The sequence below is a fragment of the Rhipicephalus microplus genome, chromosome 4 (genome assembly GCF_043290135.1).
Source record: "Rhipicephalus microplus isolate Deutch F79 chromosome 4, USDA_Rmic, whole genome shotgun sequence".
In the NCBI taxonomy this organism is placed as follows: Eukaryota; Metazoa; Arthropoda; class Arachnida; order Ixodida; family Ixodidae; genus Rhipicephalus; species Rhipicephalus microplus.
This window is the reverse complement of record NC_134703.1, coordinates 6,531,583-6,547,752: the sequence shown is the minus strand read 5'-3', so window position 1 is coordinate 6,547,752 and position 16,170 is coordinate 6,531,583. Positions and strand designations below refer to the sequence as shown.

At 45.8% G+C, this 16,170-nt stretch overlaps 1 protein-coding gene across 1 annotated transcript in view; it reads right to left on the bottom strand.

Annotated features, from left to right (window-relative positions):
• The window catches only part of LOC119171635 (septate junction protein lachesin), a 33,538-nt gene extending 19,966 nt beyond the window's left edge, over nucleotides 1-13,572 (bottom strand). Inside the window, exon 1 of the mRNA XM_037422422.2 lies at nucleotides 13,249-13,572. Coding sequence (XP_037278319.2) covers nucleotides 13,249-13,291 — 43 coding nt within the window. The 5' untranslated portion in view covers nucleotides 13,292-13,572. The remainder of the gene's footprint in view (nucleotides 1-13,248) is intronic.
• Nucleotides 13,573-16,170: the final 2,598 nt, after the last annotated feature.

The following is a 16,170-nucleotide window of genomic DNA, read 5'->3' as shown; positions in this document are numbered from 1 at the left end:
GGATTACGGCGATCAGCATTATGGGCACCCCCCAACCCTCCCCTCTCCGGCGCTTTACCCACCTCCGCCACCACTATTACCGCCGCCACACGACGCCTCGACCCCTCTCGGCGACCTCTTCTTCGCTGGGAGCGTCAAAGGAAACATGCCGTGCTGTTCCCTGGCTGCCGAGGCAGGCATCAAAATCCAGTCTAAACTGCCCCCCCCCCTCCTCGTTCACTTCCTTCGCATGAAGCGTGCATTCCCCGCCGGTGAAGTTCCCGCAGCTCCGGCAAGCACGCTGAAAGGAAGCTCCAACCGAAGGCGCGGAGCTTGGGACCGCTTCCTAAAGCGAAGAAGAAAGGCCATTGGAAAAAGAGAGTGGACGGTTGGGAGAGAGACCCTACATAAAGGTGCGCGAAGAAGGATCTGTCGGTGCTTGTAAGTGCCCGCAGTGAAACGAATAAAATAGAAAAAAAAAACAGCGAAGGTCGTCCTTTCACGGACACAGTCACCCACACTTTGTGGCCTCCTTCCTTCCTTCCTTCCGGACGCGCGTCGAGACAGCGCTCATCATGCCTCCGGAATGTTGGGGCGTTGCCACCGAGCACGCGCCCGTGCTGCGACGAACCGGCGAAGCAGAGGCTCTTTCGACACTGTTCAACACTACAACTCTCTCTCGAGACTCTACGCCCGACGGACTTATCTGCATAAGATGTGCGAGACAGTGCTATTCGCGCATGCATCACTGGCACGTCCGGACACAGGAGCGCCCTAAGATAAAAAAAGAAAGAAACGCAACGAAGAAAGGAAGCAGTAAAAGGCTGTGGAACGTCATGTCGCTAACTGCAGAGCGCAGTGATTTAGTCGACCACGAGTGGTAAGCGGAAATTCGGAATCAGACAATCACTTGGAGGGGCGGGACAACCTTGCTGCGCGCCGTGTTGTTTCGACCTCTCTTGGTGAATAAGAGAAAGGCATCACGAAGGAGTCCCGCAGCGCTCGTGTTATGTGATCGTAGCCGAAACATAGTACATGTGTACTGCAAAAATCGCACTTTCGTAATAGTACGCTAGAGGAAAATCTGGCGCTAGCAATGGCGTAAAGCATGGAAGGAGGGTTGAGGCGTGGTCGTGACCCCATGTGTTCAGGCAGCTTTTCACAATGCCTCCCCTCGAATTTTTTTTTCCTTTGAAACGTCATAGCTGAATTTCCTGATAAGAATAACCCACTCTGCGTGAAATTAACTCTATAATCTGAAGCCCTTCACTGTTGATCCCGAGCTTTCTGGAATCTTCCTCCCAATTACTTGTCCCGTTTTTGTCCATTCCCACTTAACATTTAGGTGAACAGTTACGACCTCTCCCAATTCGCCATCGTATTGAATTTCTGAAATATTACGGGGTACTTTTGACGTGCCGCGAACATTCATTGTTGATGGCTTAAAAATGAAAGAATTCTTAATAATCTACAATTATTTATCTCGACGATTCGCTGTTAGACGTTCTAAAACGGCGCAGAATGACCACGGCACGCGTAACAAAACACACAGAAGAACACAAGCGCCATCTAGCCTGGAAGAATATTTTACGGGCGATTTGCCGGAAGCACTCACACTCAAGTGTAAATGCGATTGCTTGAGTATGACTGTGTTATAGTTTAAAATCACCGGTGAACACAAAACTGTTTCACAAGGACGATTCCAGGGGCAAATTGTGGGGACTATTTCTAACAGGTGTGGAATACACACGATGTGGGATGAAGCTACAGCAAAACTGTACCTTTACTCTCTGTCACAAAAAAGTGTCATCACCTCTATTTCGTGGTTTACGCCGAAGCACAGAGCCGGGAATACGCTAAAGCCTATTTCTAGTTACGCTTAGGAACGAACTTTGCCATGAAACACGTGCTCACTTATTTTGTTTATTTCTAAATTTCATTTAATTTTTGAATATTGATATTTATTTCTATATAAGTAAAAAAAAATAAAGCGGAACTGTAAAAACGAAATGGCCGCCATTGACAAATGCACGTCCCCCCTTGTTTAAATTCACGCCACTAGGCGCTATAGTGTCTATGGGAGCTGCTACGCATGGCGCTTCAGCCAACATGGAAATGATGGGCCGTACGCGAGTTCATGGAAGCTTCGTTCTTTCAATTACGTGCGAAGGCTCCGCATGGCCTGCACCCGGCTTGTCACAAGATGAAGTTATGCAAAAGTTCAGCAGTCCCCGTTCACCACTCTCTTAGGCTGGCCAGTTCAATTCAGCTCACGATGTTGCCAAAGAGTCCTTATTTTATCCGAAGCAAAAGCCAAATCACAACAACACAACAATAAACAAAGAAAAATGCGTTCTAAGCAGAAAGCACGTAGACAAGACACATTCATGAGCTACCAATCATTTCCATGATATCTGAACAATCACAGCGCCAGAGTTCCTTCTAGTGGAGAACTTTGCGGTAATAATTACCTCCGCCTTCCCCTGATCCATAAGTATTCCCTCTTTTTTTTTCGTGAACACACGGGAAAGCAGAGCCAGTGGAATTCTTCGAACAATGTACGACTTGTCTGGACATTTTATTTGACACGCTAGTTCGTATAGGTTGTTAGACAGCGTGAAAATAGAATGACAAAAATAGTCTAACAATGGAGAAGGTGGTGCATATCGAAACGGTTAAAGTAGTACTAAATGTAACACACGACATCAGCGACACTTTTAAAACTAGTCATCTGTTCTCTGTGCGGCCTTCTCGCAGGTTTGGCGCTACTCTTACCTCTCAAGACAGGTCAACCTGACCATCAACACCGCCTGCGCTCTTTGATGTATCTCTATGTGCCAAGTGGACTTCAGCGAAGAGAGGCCACACTGCTTTATCATTTATGGTTAGGTGTGGCATTTAGATAATTGTATTCCTTTCGCATTTTAATGCTCGACAATGCTCCCTGCGATGCCTGTAATTGTGAGGATACGCTATATACTCCACACGCTGTGTGACTGTCTGGTCTACAATGTGTAGAGACAATCATTCGCGCCCATTATAGCGTGCCTTGATAATAGACAAATGTCTGTTGAATCTGTTCTAGCATGTCGTCGACAATGCACATTGCAGCAGAAGGTGACCAAGCAAATGCTGATGTTCTTGAGGAAGACGGACCTGGTCAAGCGGCTGTGAGAGGTATGTCTCGTTTCCACGCCAGCTTGATGGACCCTCACTGAGTAAGTGCTTGTCCACGTGCTGTGTGATGTGCTATTTTTGCCCTTTCCACTCGTCTTTTCAATCTTCCCGTCCCTTTCTCACGTGTAGGGTAGCAAACCGGTCATCCTGGATTGATTTACCTCCCTACCTTTCCTTCTGTACCATTCTCTTCTAACCTTTCAAGGGGTGCAGTGCATGCATGGCAGATGCTAATTTCTATCTGTAATTAGAAGATCATTTCTTCCATACCACTGCACCTACCGCATGCGTAGAAGCTACAGGAGACAGTTTCCTTGTTCTTTCCCCAATATATATATATATATATATATATATATATATATATATATATATATATATATATATATATATATATATATATATATATATATATATGTTGCACATGATCGTTTTACGCAGGTAACTAAAACCTTATCATAACACCATATGGTGAAGTCGCGCACATTTAGGACACGACACGATCGATCAGTCACCATCAGCCCAGCTCACAACCATATATACTAGAGACCTTAGCTCCACGCTTATTTTCAATCACGCACCTCAGTAAATTTCAGAGCCATATATATTTATAGCTTTGAGCTCCCGGTAAACATCAAAGGATCGAAAGGCCACGCCATTGAAGTGCTTGATTTGTTAAACTACCGGCCACGCCGGCAGGGTTGCCGTTGGGTAGCTTTGAAAAGTCGCCTTAACTCAAGCTAAATGTACCGAAAATATACATGCTATTTAATTTCATTGCCAAAGTGTGCCTATACTGTACAAAAGAGGTATTATGAATGGAGTTTTTAATATCTGGCAATAAATAATACCGTTTCGAATAAGGAGGGCAAAAGTAAGATCACAATTTCCCCCTCTAGCTTGATCATAAATCCACAAATAATATGCAAATAAAATAATAAATTACAAAAATTTCAGTTTGTCATGCATGTAGTTTAAGCAATAGATACAGGGTGATATTGAAACACTCAGGCCAACAAGTAAGCGCGAAAATGAAACCTCGAAGCAGGTTTTCATAGAAGCCGCGGGTTGAATGTGATTAGAAGCGTTTACATAATACCAGTCTAACTAGTCAAATTCAATTACGATTAACAGTCCAGCTTCACTTTGTCGCAGATACCTGTCATTCTTGTTTTATTTCAGCCAAATTCACAAAGGAACACGCGTTGCACTGCAGAAGTGGAAACATGCGAGTAGCATCCGCCTAAGCGGCGGGAAGCGTGAAACAGCGGGCTCGTATGCCAACACACATGTGACTTCCGTATTTGCGGGCGCACCATGCGTTGAGTCCGGTGCCTCAAACCTGCTGGTGGGTGGGGGACGCGTAAGCACATCGGTTGATGTGATAGAACAACATTTTAAATAGTGTACTTAGTATGCAAACAGAATAACAAACGACTACGTTGTTCGACCAAAATGAAGTTAAATGTAGCCAGAAAGTAGCGCCGCCAACCTGAAAAGTTTGTCGCCAAACAGTCATCAATTTGGCACAATGTAGCTACCAACGGCAACCATGACGTCCAAAAAACTCATTGCTTTCTACACAGCTTCTAATACCTCGAATTTATTTCGCCTCCACGGGGACCGACGCGTTATTATGTTTATAAACGCGTCGACTTTTTTTTTTTGTAGGAAGAGGGGTTTTTGCGCGTGGGAATACTTTTTCGTGTTTTTACATTCAATGGGTGCCTCGGCTCGCATTGGAGGGGACGTGCGTTGAGCCACCCAATAATCAGAAGCGTGGGAAAATGCACCAAACGATTTCAGTGCAGCCCTGCCATACCCCGCCCCTCACTGCTTACCCGCCACACTCATTGAACAAAAGCCTCCACTAAAGCCTTTTTTTTCAAGCCAGTATTTACCATAGCCCCGTATGTAAGTCAAACGATGTTATAATCAACCCCCTAGAGTGTGCCCTGAATATAAAGCTAGAAGGGTCCTGCAAGGTCATTTACGTCCATCACAACCGAGCACGTCACGCCCGAAGCGACAAGGTGACGACGCACACCGCCTGCTTCGCTGTGCATTGAAAACTCCCTCCCTCACGTATCTCCTATCTTTTGAGAACGCGCAAACATTTTGTAGCCTTTGAGGCTGGTGTGTGTGTGTGTGTCTGTAGTTTTAAGCCCCTGCAAATTCCCTTCGCACCTTCCCACAAAAGAATGACGTACACGAGCAAGCCACACCAACACGTGACCAATCATTCATCCAGACAGCCCGGTCACGTCGCATGGCGCCTGCCACCCAAAGCGGGCGTTCGCGCCCTGTCCGGTCCGGCTTAACAACGGTCTCTCACGCTCCCACGTGACGCGCTGCCATTCGCGATGGTGCCCTCTCCTAAACAAAGAAGGGGGGGGGAAGCGCCGAAGGAAGAGAAAGTGGTTATGCTATAGTCACAACCTGTGAAGTATACAAGCGAAACCATGTGCAGTGTGTGCGCATATATACCGAAGCTTGTTTACTTTCGCCTCCTCTAAAAGCTACAACGCCAGTGCGTTCGCTTCTGCTATCACTCACTTCACATTACCGCGAGCGCCAGCAGAATCACATCACCCAACGAAAAGCTACCGAAAAAGTTAAGAAGGTTGCTTCGCGCATGCTCTCATGGGCATACGACAATGAAAAACTAAACCTGGACTATTTAGTGTATTGGAGATTAGTGCGACCACCAAAGTTTTCGTGCGTGAGTTCCACCTGAGGGCAAACTACTTCCTGAAGGCTTCACATGGGCACGTATTCACAAACCAACCTCGGCCTTACCTCACGTTTTCAACTTCCTGTACTCTCTACATGCTTTATAAAGGCATAAAAATGGTAACAGGGCGAAATATGAGGACAAGACTGGTTAATGAATACTGGTCCAATTTGTTTATCATGCGCAATAAAAGTTTAATACCGATAAGGAAAACTCAAGGAAAGGTTGAGGTTGGTTTGTGAATACGGGCCATATAATCTGAACGGAATTGGCTGGGCTGACTGCAATGCTCAACAGCTAAATGCGTTTTGAGTGTTTAACAAAAATAAACAGAATTGGTTGACGCCACGTTCAGTGGGAATCGATGATAAGTGAAGCAAAAATGGGGAAGGGTAAATGTCGCTTTTAAATCAGCGCAACGATACGAAGCGGACATAAATTATGCCATACATGACTTAGGTATCATGATTATCAAGTTTGGACGTGTCATTCACATTATTCGTCTAGTCACGTCACTTGATACCGAATTCGGTATTTGTTGAGCTAGCGAAACGGCCGTGAGCACGCTATGAGCGTAGCATGTAGTCATGTTTTACATGATACGCATGTCATGATTATCATGTTTTCACCAGTCATATGCATTAGTCATCCATTCACTTCACATAATTACAAATTTAGTATATGTGAAGGTAGCGAAACGACCGCGAGCGCACCATGATCGTAGCGTGTAGTCATGACTTGCATAAAATGCTTGTCACAATTTCCATTTTAGGGTCTCTCACTTGTGTTGGCCATGCAGCCATGTCATACCATACCAGTTTTTCAACATGTCATGTGAACGGAACCACCGCGAGAGCACGAAGACCGTGAATTGTGAAGCATGACATTCGTGACATACATGTCATTATTTTAAGGTTATTACTAGTTACTAATTTTCGTCATGCAGTCATGTTACGCGATACCAATTTTGGTATCGATAGCATTATCGAAACGGCCAGGAGAGCTAAATATCATAGGCGGCTGGACGGACGGATGGACGGACGGACGGACAGATGCTAAATCACTGAAGTTCGCTGAGATGTGCTTCGCATTAAAAAAAACGAAACACTGGGCTTTTTTACATTCTTAGGAATTTCTGGGTCTCCATGTTTTTATGCTTTTTCTTGGTTTTTATTTTTACTATTTCTTCTAAATACGATTATGAAGCATGATATGAATATTGATCAAGCAGAGTAGTATTTATTGGGTACACAGTCTCTTTCCCTGTCTATTCTGTAAACCTCCAAAAAGATTTCTAACTAAAATTCAGCTTTTGTACGCCATACAGTTGACAATAAACAGCACACCTCCCTCGCTGTACTGATTCTAAGAAAGAACACCGCCTGCGTGCATGGACTGGAAGATTTCGTTCAGAACTTTCTCATTGGACATCACCACGTACAGCATAACCGAGAGAGCTTTCACATTTCCTCGAACGGTGTGCGTTCTTCCAATATTATGACGTGCTGATAGTAAATTTCACTACATTGCCTTAACTAACATCGTATGGATGATGAAGCGGCTGTGATAGTGATGTCACATTTTCACGCCAGTTTGATAGACCTTTACCGAGTAGGTGCTTGTGCACGTGCTATGTGATGTTTTTGTCCCTTTTCCTTCGTTATTTCAGTCTCCCTTTCCCACATGTAGGGTAGTAAACCGGTTATCCCGGACTGCTTGACCTCCCTACCTTTCATTCTCTATCATTCTCCTCTCTATTTCTCTCTCGCACGGGGGTTAAGTGATATGAAATGGTTTCATCGTTTTTTTTTGTTTCTTGCGCAAAAACGACGCATATATAGGAACCGGGCACTAACCGAGACATTCAGTTCGGGGCTGGCGCGGCTTAAGTGCAAGGTGGGACAGCAGCCTCCTCCGCCTTCCCACCCCATATAGCAAACAAAGTACAAACAAAACATATAATTTCCCTGCTCTTACCACCTGCCCATTCTGCCCCACCAAAGAAGCTCGCATGTCATGAGTGCACTCCCTTGCAAATTTAAAAAAAAAAAATCCTAGTGAAACATCGCGACTGTGGCAAGGACGCAAATATGTGACATATGGAAAAGTCGGCGATATCGAGCCCGTATGGAGTCATAACATAAACATTTCAAGCGGGGTGCAGGAGCGCACAGTACATGTAGAGGCACGCCACTGTATATGGCGCACTTTCAAACTCTACTTCAGTCGTGGCATGGTGATCGTCATACCTGCGCGTGAAACATACATAGCAATGGAATTCATCCCGGCGGAAACAGCTGGATGGAAAACACATGCGGCCCGTTTCAAAGCAAAATAGTGCTGCGCACTTTCCGGCTCAGAGTCATGGATGTAAAACATTTGTCGCAATTTTTCACGCAGGACGGAAACAGCGAAAGAAAGCTTTCCCTGAACGCCAGTGCGAAGCGCTCTTGAGTCATAACATTTTACGATAACTTAAAGAAAAAGAGAGAGGAAATAAGACAGTGCACGCAATGCGTCCTTAAAGGTAAAATGCAATATACTGCTCTTTTGTATATGCGTTTTCCCATTGGTCAGCCTGTTCGTTTTTGTGAACACGGGCCTAGATGTGTTCCGAACTCTGGTGTCCAGTTCGGAAGGAAAATTACAGCTTTGATAAACCAATTTTACCACTTCTGCGTTTGTACGATATGAAACTCCAATATAATTATGCGGCATAATACAGTGTGGAGCTCAGAAGGTTGCGAACACCGGGAATTATGTTATTTTACTTCGAATAACCAAAATCTAAGTACACGAGCATTTCGGCTCCTTCGAGATGTTCCCCCGACGACCACGATCGAACCCAACTCTTTCGTGTTAACATGCAAGCCTCAAGCAGAGTACCACCTAGATAGCAGGCCCTTATTAAGTCAGGTCAAACGAAATCCTTTCTTAGCTCCCTTCAGCTGTGACAAATGTTGAGTTTCGATCGCTGCAGACTATGGTCATGTACACTTCAGAGACAAACCACAGACTTCCGATGCGGATTTCTTTTGGTTTTAACGACCGCAAAAAGATGTGAACGGCAAGATGTGTCTCGGAGCAATTTATTTGTTGTAATACTTGGAAACGAGATTTCCTTGACGGCCTTGCCCTTTGCAGGGGCGACTGCTTGATAGCTGTCTCAGCTAATGGAAAATTTCAGTTGCTGCAGCCAAGGCAGCGTATTAGTAACCAAATATGGTCACAGTGCCGTCCTCAACCACGCTTCGAGAATGTGCGCGTTTAATTGGCGTTTTGAAGGGTGTGCTCTTTCAGAATGCAGATTTTCATTGCATACATAAACAGCAAATAAACTGATGGAGGAATAATAATAATAATAATATAATAGTTGTGCTTACATAAATAATAGTTGTGCTTACTTACAGGTTGCGCAACCCCTATATGATTGTGAGAGACCTCTTGGTGAGGATCTCGGGAAACTTCAACTACTCGGAGTTTCTTCCACGTGGTGCACATAAGCCCAAGAACACGGGCCTCAAGCATTTTGCCTCGACCGAAATGTGGCCGCCATGGCGGGGATTCGATGTCGCGACCTTTGCATGAGCATTCAAGCACCGTATTCACAAAACTATCGCGAAGGGGTACTCATTAGAGGGACAGGCGCTTGCAAACATATGTGTTTTCTAGGCATACGTTTAGAAGCTGCGAACACTCCCAAATCATAAGACTTGAATACGAACGTGGCATGGCAGGCAGATGCGGCTCGAACGCTCAAACGGAAATAACAACAATGAAGCATACATTCTATAGCCACCCATGCATAGGCCATTGACACTCGCCGAATGCACGGCAACGAAGGAGACAGGACAATGCCGTCTTCACGGTACATAATAACCAAGTAGAGCACGCGTTCCCATCTTAAACAAGTGGATTTGAGTCAAGTTCCGACAGTTATGTAAGTTAACAATTCTATGAAACCCCCACATGGTCGATTCACTTGATTCCATCAGTACTATTTTGCTCTCGACTTAAATTATTGTTCTTAAATAAGACTCGAACATCATCGGCGCTGGGTAGTGACTTGATGTGAACAGTAAGAGAGGATCAAGAAACAACGTGTAGTGCTAAAAAGCAATTCTCTTACTTGAAAATCTCAATACGTATAAAATGTGGAGTTCGTTCTCACGTATTACACTCTTGTATACTTTTGTATACTATATACTTTGCATCCTGAATATGTTTTACGAAAACCAGGCGAAGCGTGATTTTTCCTTAAGTTAGTCATATCGTGAATTACAATGTTATAAATTCAGGTATCATAACGCAAGATAACGCTACTTAGCGCTCCAGAGAAAAACAATATTTAAAATAGTGCGAATAACCACCGGCCTTCAGCGAAAGCAATTTGATGTTTTGTTGTTGGAACAGCGTTTGCGTGAACACGGCGTTGACACGCTGCATTTTCCGAACGCTGCATGCATATGCCTGCATTGCGCAAAGAGCGAACTCAGCGCAGGCATTGCTTTGCGCAAAGAGCAGAAGCTGTGGCGGCTAGAGGGCGTTTACCCAGCTTTGTTACGTTCAGCGAAGCATAGCGCGTTCGGCTAGCTGTACAGTGAACTAGAACATCATAGGTCCCTATTCGTGACTCAAAGTGAGCGCTCGCCACCCAGCGGCCGCGCCTGGAAACGGTTCTCACAGGGTCAATATTGAAAGGAGATATGTTAACACGTCGCGCGCATAGTTCCTTTATTTTTACCATGCCACACGCACACGCTCGAAAATGAAGAAAGCGATGTCCGAAGACCATTGCAGCGTCCCGCAATGCGTGGCATCGCGGTGGAAAGACGAAAATTAACGTATCGTTTTACCAATTCCCGAAGGATGCAGACGACGCACGACGGAAAACGGCGCAAACAAGAAACTTGCGCACTAGAAAGAAGCTGGCGGGAACTGCGGTAGTTCCAATCAATTCGCTCGACACGACCTAATTCTCTTCTGTGAGTTTACCATTACTTGCGCGTGTGCATTCTTATCAGTATCCGGGCATCTCTGAGCGCGGAATAGATAGTTTCGTTTACATAAGCAAGCGCTTTCTGAAATTTGATCCTTTAAATGTGCGGCTGTATTTTTCGCATATGATCGTTTTCTGCGCAGGTCGCAGTGCTACCCATTCTCCAATCAAACTGCACTAATCCTTCCTCCCGAAAATTTCAGATTTCGCATGTGTGTGTATACACGCAGCGCGCGCATATATCTGCTCTGGATATGAACTACTGCCAACACGAACAAGCTATTGTTCGGAAGTACACGACCCTATTTATTATAAAACTAATAACATTGACCAGCAGACGAAAAGAAAGGAGCACTCATATTATAATCGAAACTACGATTCGCCTTCTCTCAAGATACACTGGCCCAGGCATAAATCTGTTTTGCAATAAAATGAAGGCATGCGTATTCAGCTTTTTCACGGGACAACGGTACTTTATGGAATACATGTAATCGGCAGCACGAGTTGCTTGATAACTGTTATGGCCTCGCCTGTAGCAGCGTGGCGACGCAACGCTGAAGTGCTAGCACTCTTCGGAGAGGCCCGTTACACATCAGCATTTGCATTCTTCAACCTCGGAATCGCTAGACAAGCTCGATGTTTGCGAACACAGCGCAACTATTTCCTGTTTTTCCAGTGAAGTTCTTTATGGCGATGAGAATGAGGCGGCCAGCACCCTCTCGCCTTCCAGGAAGCAACGCGATTCGACGCCACAATCAAGAAACTTCAGCACAGAGCCAAGTGAAAGTTGACCCTGTTAGGCGTAGCCATCTTTGTTTTTTCCACCAGTGTTGTCAGCACAAGGAGCGTTTTCTAGAATTGCGAATTGCTAGCTACTATGCCATTCATTTTGTTGCGAAAGCGCGACGTGGAAGCCGGTAATAAAGCACAGCAGACAACGATGTGGGTTACGCAGATACTCAACATGTACATTATCTGGTATGTAGACATAGGCTCTTCAAATAGCGAGAAGCGTCGATCCCCCCGAGAAGCATATCCTTGAGCGCCCCTAATTTTACTCACTTCTTTTTGTTAGCAAAAATAAAATACATTCTGAACAAAGTTAAAAATATACTACCAATAATTGTGCTTTTGTTGCATTGATTCATTTAGCTTTTTCAATGTATATACACTGCTTTTTACCAAACAAGAAATGGCCAGGTGAGGTAGTCAAATGATTTGCAAGGTTTCTATGCAAGTAGATTTGCAAGTAGATGTGCTTAATGAATGCCTGCAGTATAGTTACACGTGTTTCTGAGTGAGGGTGCTAACTCAAACAGAAATTTTCTGTAGTACAAACGCTGGTACATTATTTTAATTGTCACGCGCATGAGTCACAAATGTAACCACACATTCATTAAGTCAATAAGCAAAAAAAGCACGTATTTCTCCCAAATATACATTCTAGCAGAAAAACGCGACATTCTCAGCCCTCCACATTCGAACACAAGAACAATATAAAACCTGAAACCGACCCTTTCGATAGTGCGTAATTATTTTGTAAAGGTACTTCTGCAGTCAATGAGTAGCGGCGAATACAATGCGGCTGTTCAATTGGGCACAGGTAATGGTCAGCACTTGAAAAGGCGGTGGCCTAAATAAAGAGAATGTCTGAACCACTTACAAGATTATTAGAATTTGTTCAGATGTTTCGTACGTTACCCATGCGGGGTGGTTTGGTAACTAAGCAGTTTGGATGCGCGTAGGTCTCCAAACGGTGCCAAACCACTGGAAGTAAGCAAGGTGCTGGCTAGTTCATGACGGTCTGCCATGTGCTCGAGATGAGAAGCCCAGACAAGACACGCCGCAAGTCTCGAAAAGTAGGTTCCCTTGAAACGTTCATCGCACGATTCGATCTTGCAGTTTAACTTATCCGGCTTATGCTGTAGCGTGTATTCTTGATCTGACGCATCGCAGCGCAGGAGACTGCGTTACGCAAACCGGTGTTTACGGACCATGCGACCTCAACACGCGGCTTCGGCAACACACGTCGGCGCGAGATTATATTGAAAGGACCGCAGAACATTTTGAAATAGCCGGGGGGTTGCGCGCACAGCGCTCGCAAGGCGCGCATTCCAAACCGTTGCCAGAAAATCGCAGAAAAGCAAGGATTTCGGCCGCAAGGCTAGGGGCCTCTTTGTCCCCCCTGGCCGCGGTTCTTCACCGGGAGGACTCACAAACGCTTTTCAAAAGTGAGAGAGGAGGAGGCGGACAGGAAGGGCCCTGCTCCTTCCTGCCGCGAAAACCGAATTCACTCGTGGCCGCATCGCTGCCACAATGGCTGTCCGCGATTCCTCCTTCTGGCACAGTGACTGGAACTCACCTAGAGACACCAGCGCAGCAACGAAGAAGATGACTGGAGCCATGGCACACAAGATTCAGTTTCGTTCGTTTTCACGTCCCACAGCGCCGGGATGCTGGCCGGCAGATTGTACACGCTGCTGAAGCACTGGCAGAAGCGGCAAAACGGCCGTTGTTGACGCGGCTGTGCACGTCGAGGGGTGGTGGCGCGTCGTCGTTGTGCTGGAAGCCGACTCACCGGCGAAGCCTGCCTTCTCTCTCTCTCTCTTTCACTCGCGTACAAGCAGGGCGTACAAGTTGGAGTTTCCTACTCTCGCACGAGAGAGCGCAAAGCGTACTGCTGAGGGTAGCAAAGTAAATACGCGAGAAGCAAGATGGAACCGGCCACGTGATCTGCGTACCTGTGAGTCACGTGACGCGAGAGGGGGCCACAGGGCGGAGAGAGAGAGGCCTTTTCCTGCGCCTCTGCGTGGTGGGGGAGAAACAGGAGGGTCTGTTCGCGTAGAAACGGCGATGACGAAGAAAAATATGAAGAGCGAGGCGGCCAGAAATGTGCGAACCCTCGAGGACGGTCCGCGTAGCACGAGGAAACGCACAGACAGCGGGAAAGCAGAGCCGGCTACGGAACCTTTGAGCAGTCCGTTGCCACCTGTTCGGCACGGAGGAGAGACGAGTGGCGCCGTCTGGATGTCGTGAAAAACATCTGCTCGCGGTCGAGAAGGCGCAGGCAGAGTTAACACGCTTTCGTACTCGGAGCGCTTCCGACGGGGTGTTTCGTGGGAATCGGCCAGCGAAAGTCTCGCCCGCCTTCGTCGCTGTCCCTCTGCCGTGTCTTGACCGACGCAGAAGACGAGGGTACTTCCGGACCTGCAAAGTCGTCATTCAAGACTCGAAAAGAACGCCTAAAAAGCAAGCATGTGTGGAGTTACGCAGAGCGCGAAACTCTCCTCTACGAAGTAGTCACGCTATCACTCAGGGTAGCGCGTTATGTCCGTCACTATTTCGCTCTGGGTGCACGTGCTTGTGTAATTTGGAAAACGCAGGAATGGAGTTTTGCTAAAACAAATTGTGGAAAAGCCTCAGTTCACTTGCCGATTGCTCAGCGCACCCTTAACACTGCGTTTTGTTGAGCATTCTTTAAGAAATGATAGCATCACGAGAGATCGCGTTCGGTATCCAGGAGTCACACTCACCAGTAACCTCAACTGGGAAATGTATGTTGAAAACGTGTTTAGAGGTGTACTGAAGAAATTGTCTTTTTTTTTTTGTAGAGAAAACTGCCTGATACTCCTACCACGGTAAAATTGAAAGGATATATAGCACTGGAGGCAACGAAATTGGAGTACGCCAACAATATTTGGAGCCCTTGGCTACAATATTTGACAAATAATATCGATGGTTCAAAATTGAGCTCTGCACTTTATATATTCCGCTTACTCTCGACAACAAGTCTACGCAAAAAGGCGAGCCAACAAAAACTGGAGCAGCGCCTCCAAACTGAAATTTATCGACCAACTATACCGTGAGGACTTAAAGTGATCGCGGGAACGTTATCTTTAGCATCCTTCCAAAGTTGCAGCCCGGGCGAATCACAATAAAATTTCTGCGCAGCCGCCTAGCCACCTCAATGTTCACAAGCTTGCTCTCTTTATTCGCGTAAATTTTCGTTGAAGTGCATCCTCTGCCGAAGCAGGCAATGCTGCCTTGGTGTATTCATTTACGAAACACAGTGAAATTATTAGATATCCAAATAGAAGTGATGTATACCCAAGATAGCTTGATATAATGCAGTTCAAGTGACTTCCTTGTATTGAAAATCTTTTTGAGTGTAATTATGTTGTATAACAAAAATATATAGGTATGTACTGGACATTGATATGACTGTCCAGTTGTGTACTTGTCATTTGTGTATTCTTGCAATTATGCCAAGCTCTTCAGAGTGTTACCATATACTGTCTGACTGTATTGTTTGTATTTCACTTCTGCGTGGACTCTCGGAGGGTCTGCACTATTTGTAAATAAATTAAATTTTTACTCGAAGAAGTCCTGCACAACGCTAATCATACTCCGTATACTGAGAGTCATTCGAGAGACACATCGATCTCGATGACAAAGAAGGGGAACCCGGCTGGATATCAATCGTAATGTCCAACGCAAACATTGAACCACCAAAATGGCCCATCATGAGTCACACGCAGCGCCATCGAGACGCCATCGAGCTAACCTCATGGCACCAGGCGCGGCTACATTCGTTATATAGGGAACACTCGAGTTCCCGACGGCACAGAGTGCCCTCACTGCATGTGCGTGCATGCGTGTCCTGCACAGACGAACTAATGTCACCGATGATGACTCACGCCCTTCGATCAATATACAAGGGCAGGTGGCTACTACACTTTCGCAAGGGAATAAGGACAGAAAACACGAGGCTAAAGTATAGTGCCTGTTCGCGTGGTCAATAAAGGGCAGGTATCCCGTTTACTTCTATTTTTGCCGCTGCTTCTCTCTCTCTCTCTCACCACGTACGCACACCTGCATTGAGCTGTCGGACTACTGGCCCACAGCCACTCGTGCTCGAATGCGTTGCGCAGCCTTCAGTATTAAGGCAACTGCCCCCCCCCCTCTTTTTTTGTTGCGTGTTTATATTTATAGTCTTCTTTATTTCCCTAGCAACTTCTTAAGCGAGTTGCTTTCGGCCGCCTAAAGAAGATAAACTGGAGTGGGCACTCAAATTTGGTGCGGAGAAAGAAAAGGAGTAACAATATATTGCATATATGCGGGCAAGTTGTATGACAGTCACATGCGAGTGGGGCCAATTCATACTGATTTATATATAGTTACCGTTCCGAGAACCACCCCACGGCTCGCATTTTTCTCTCTCTTTTCACCTGCGCCGCGTAGGGACGATCAGAGTACGCTCGCGGCACAGGAGCTAAATCAATAA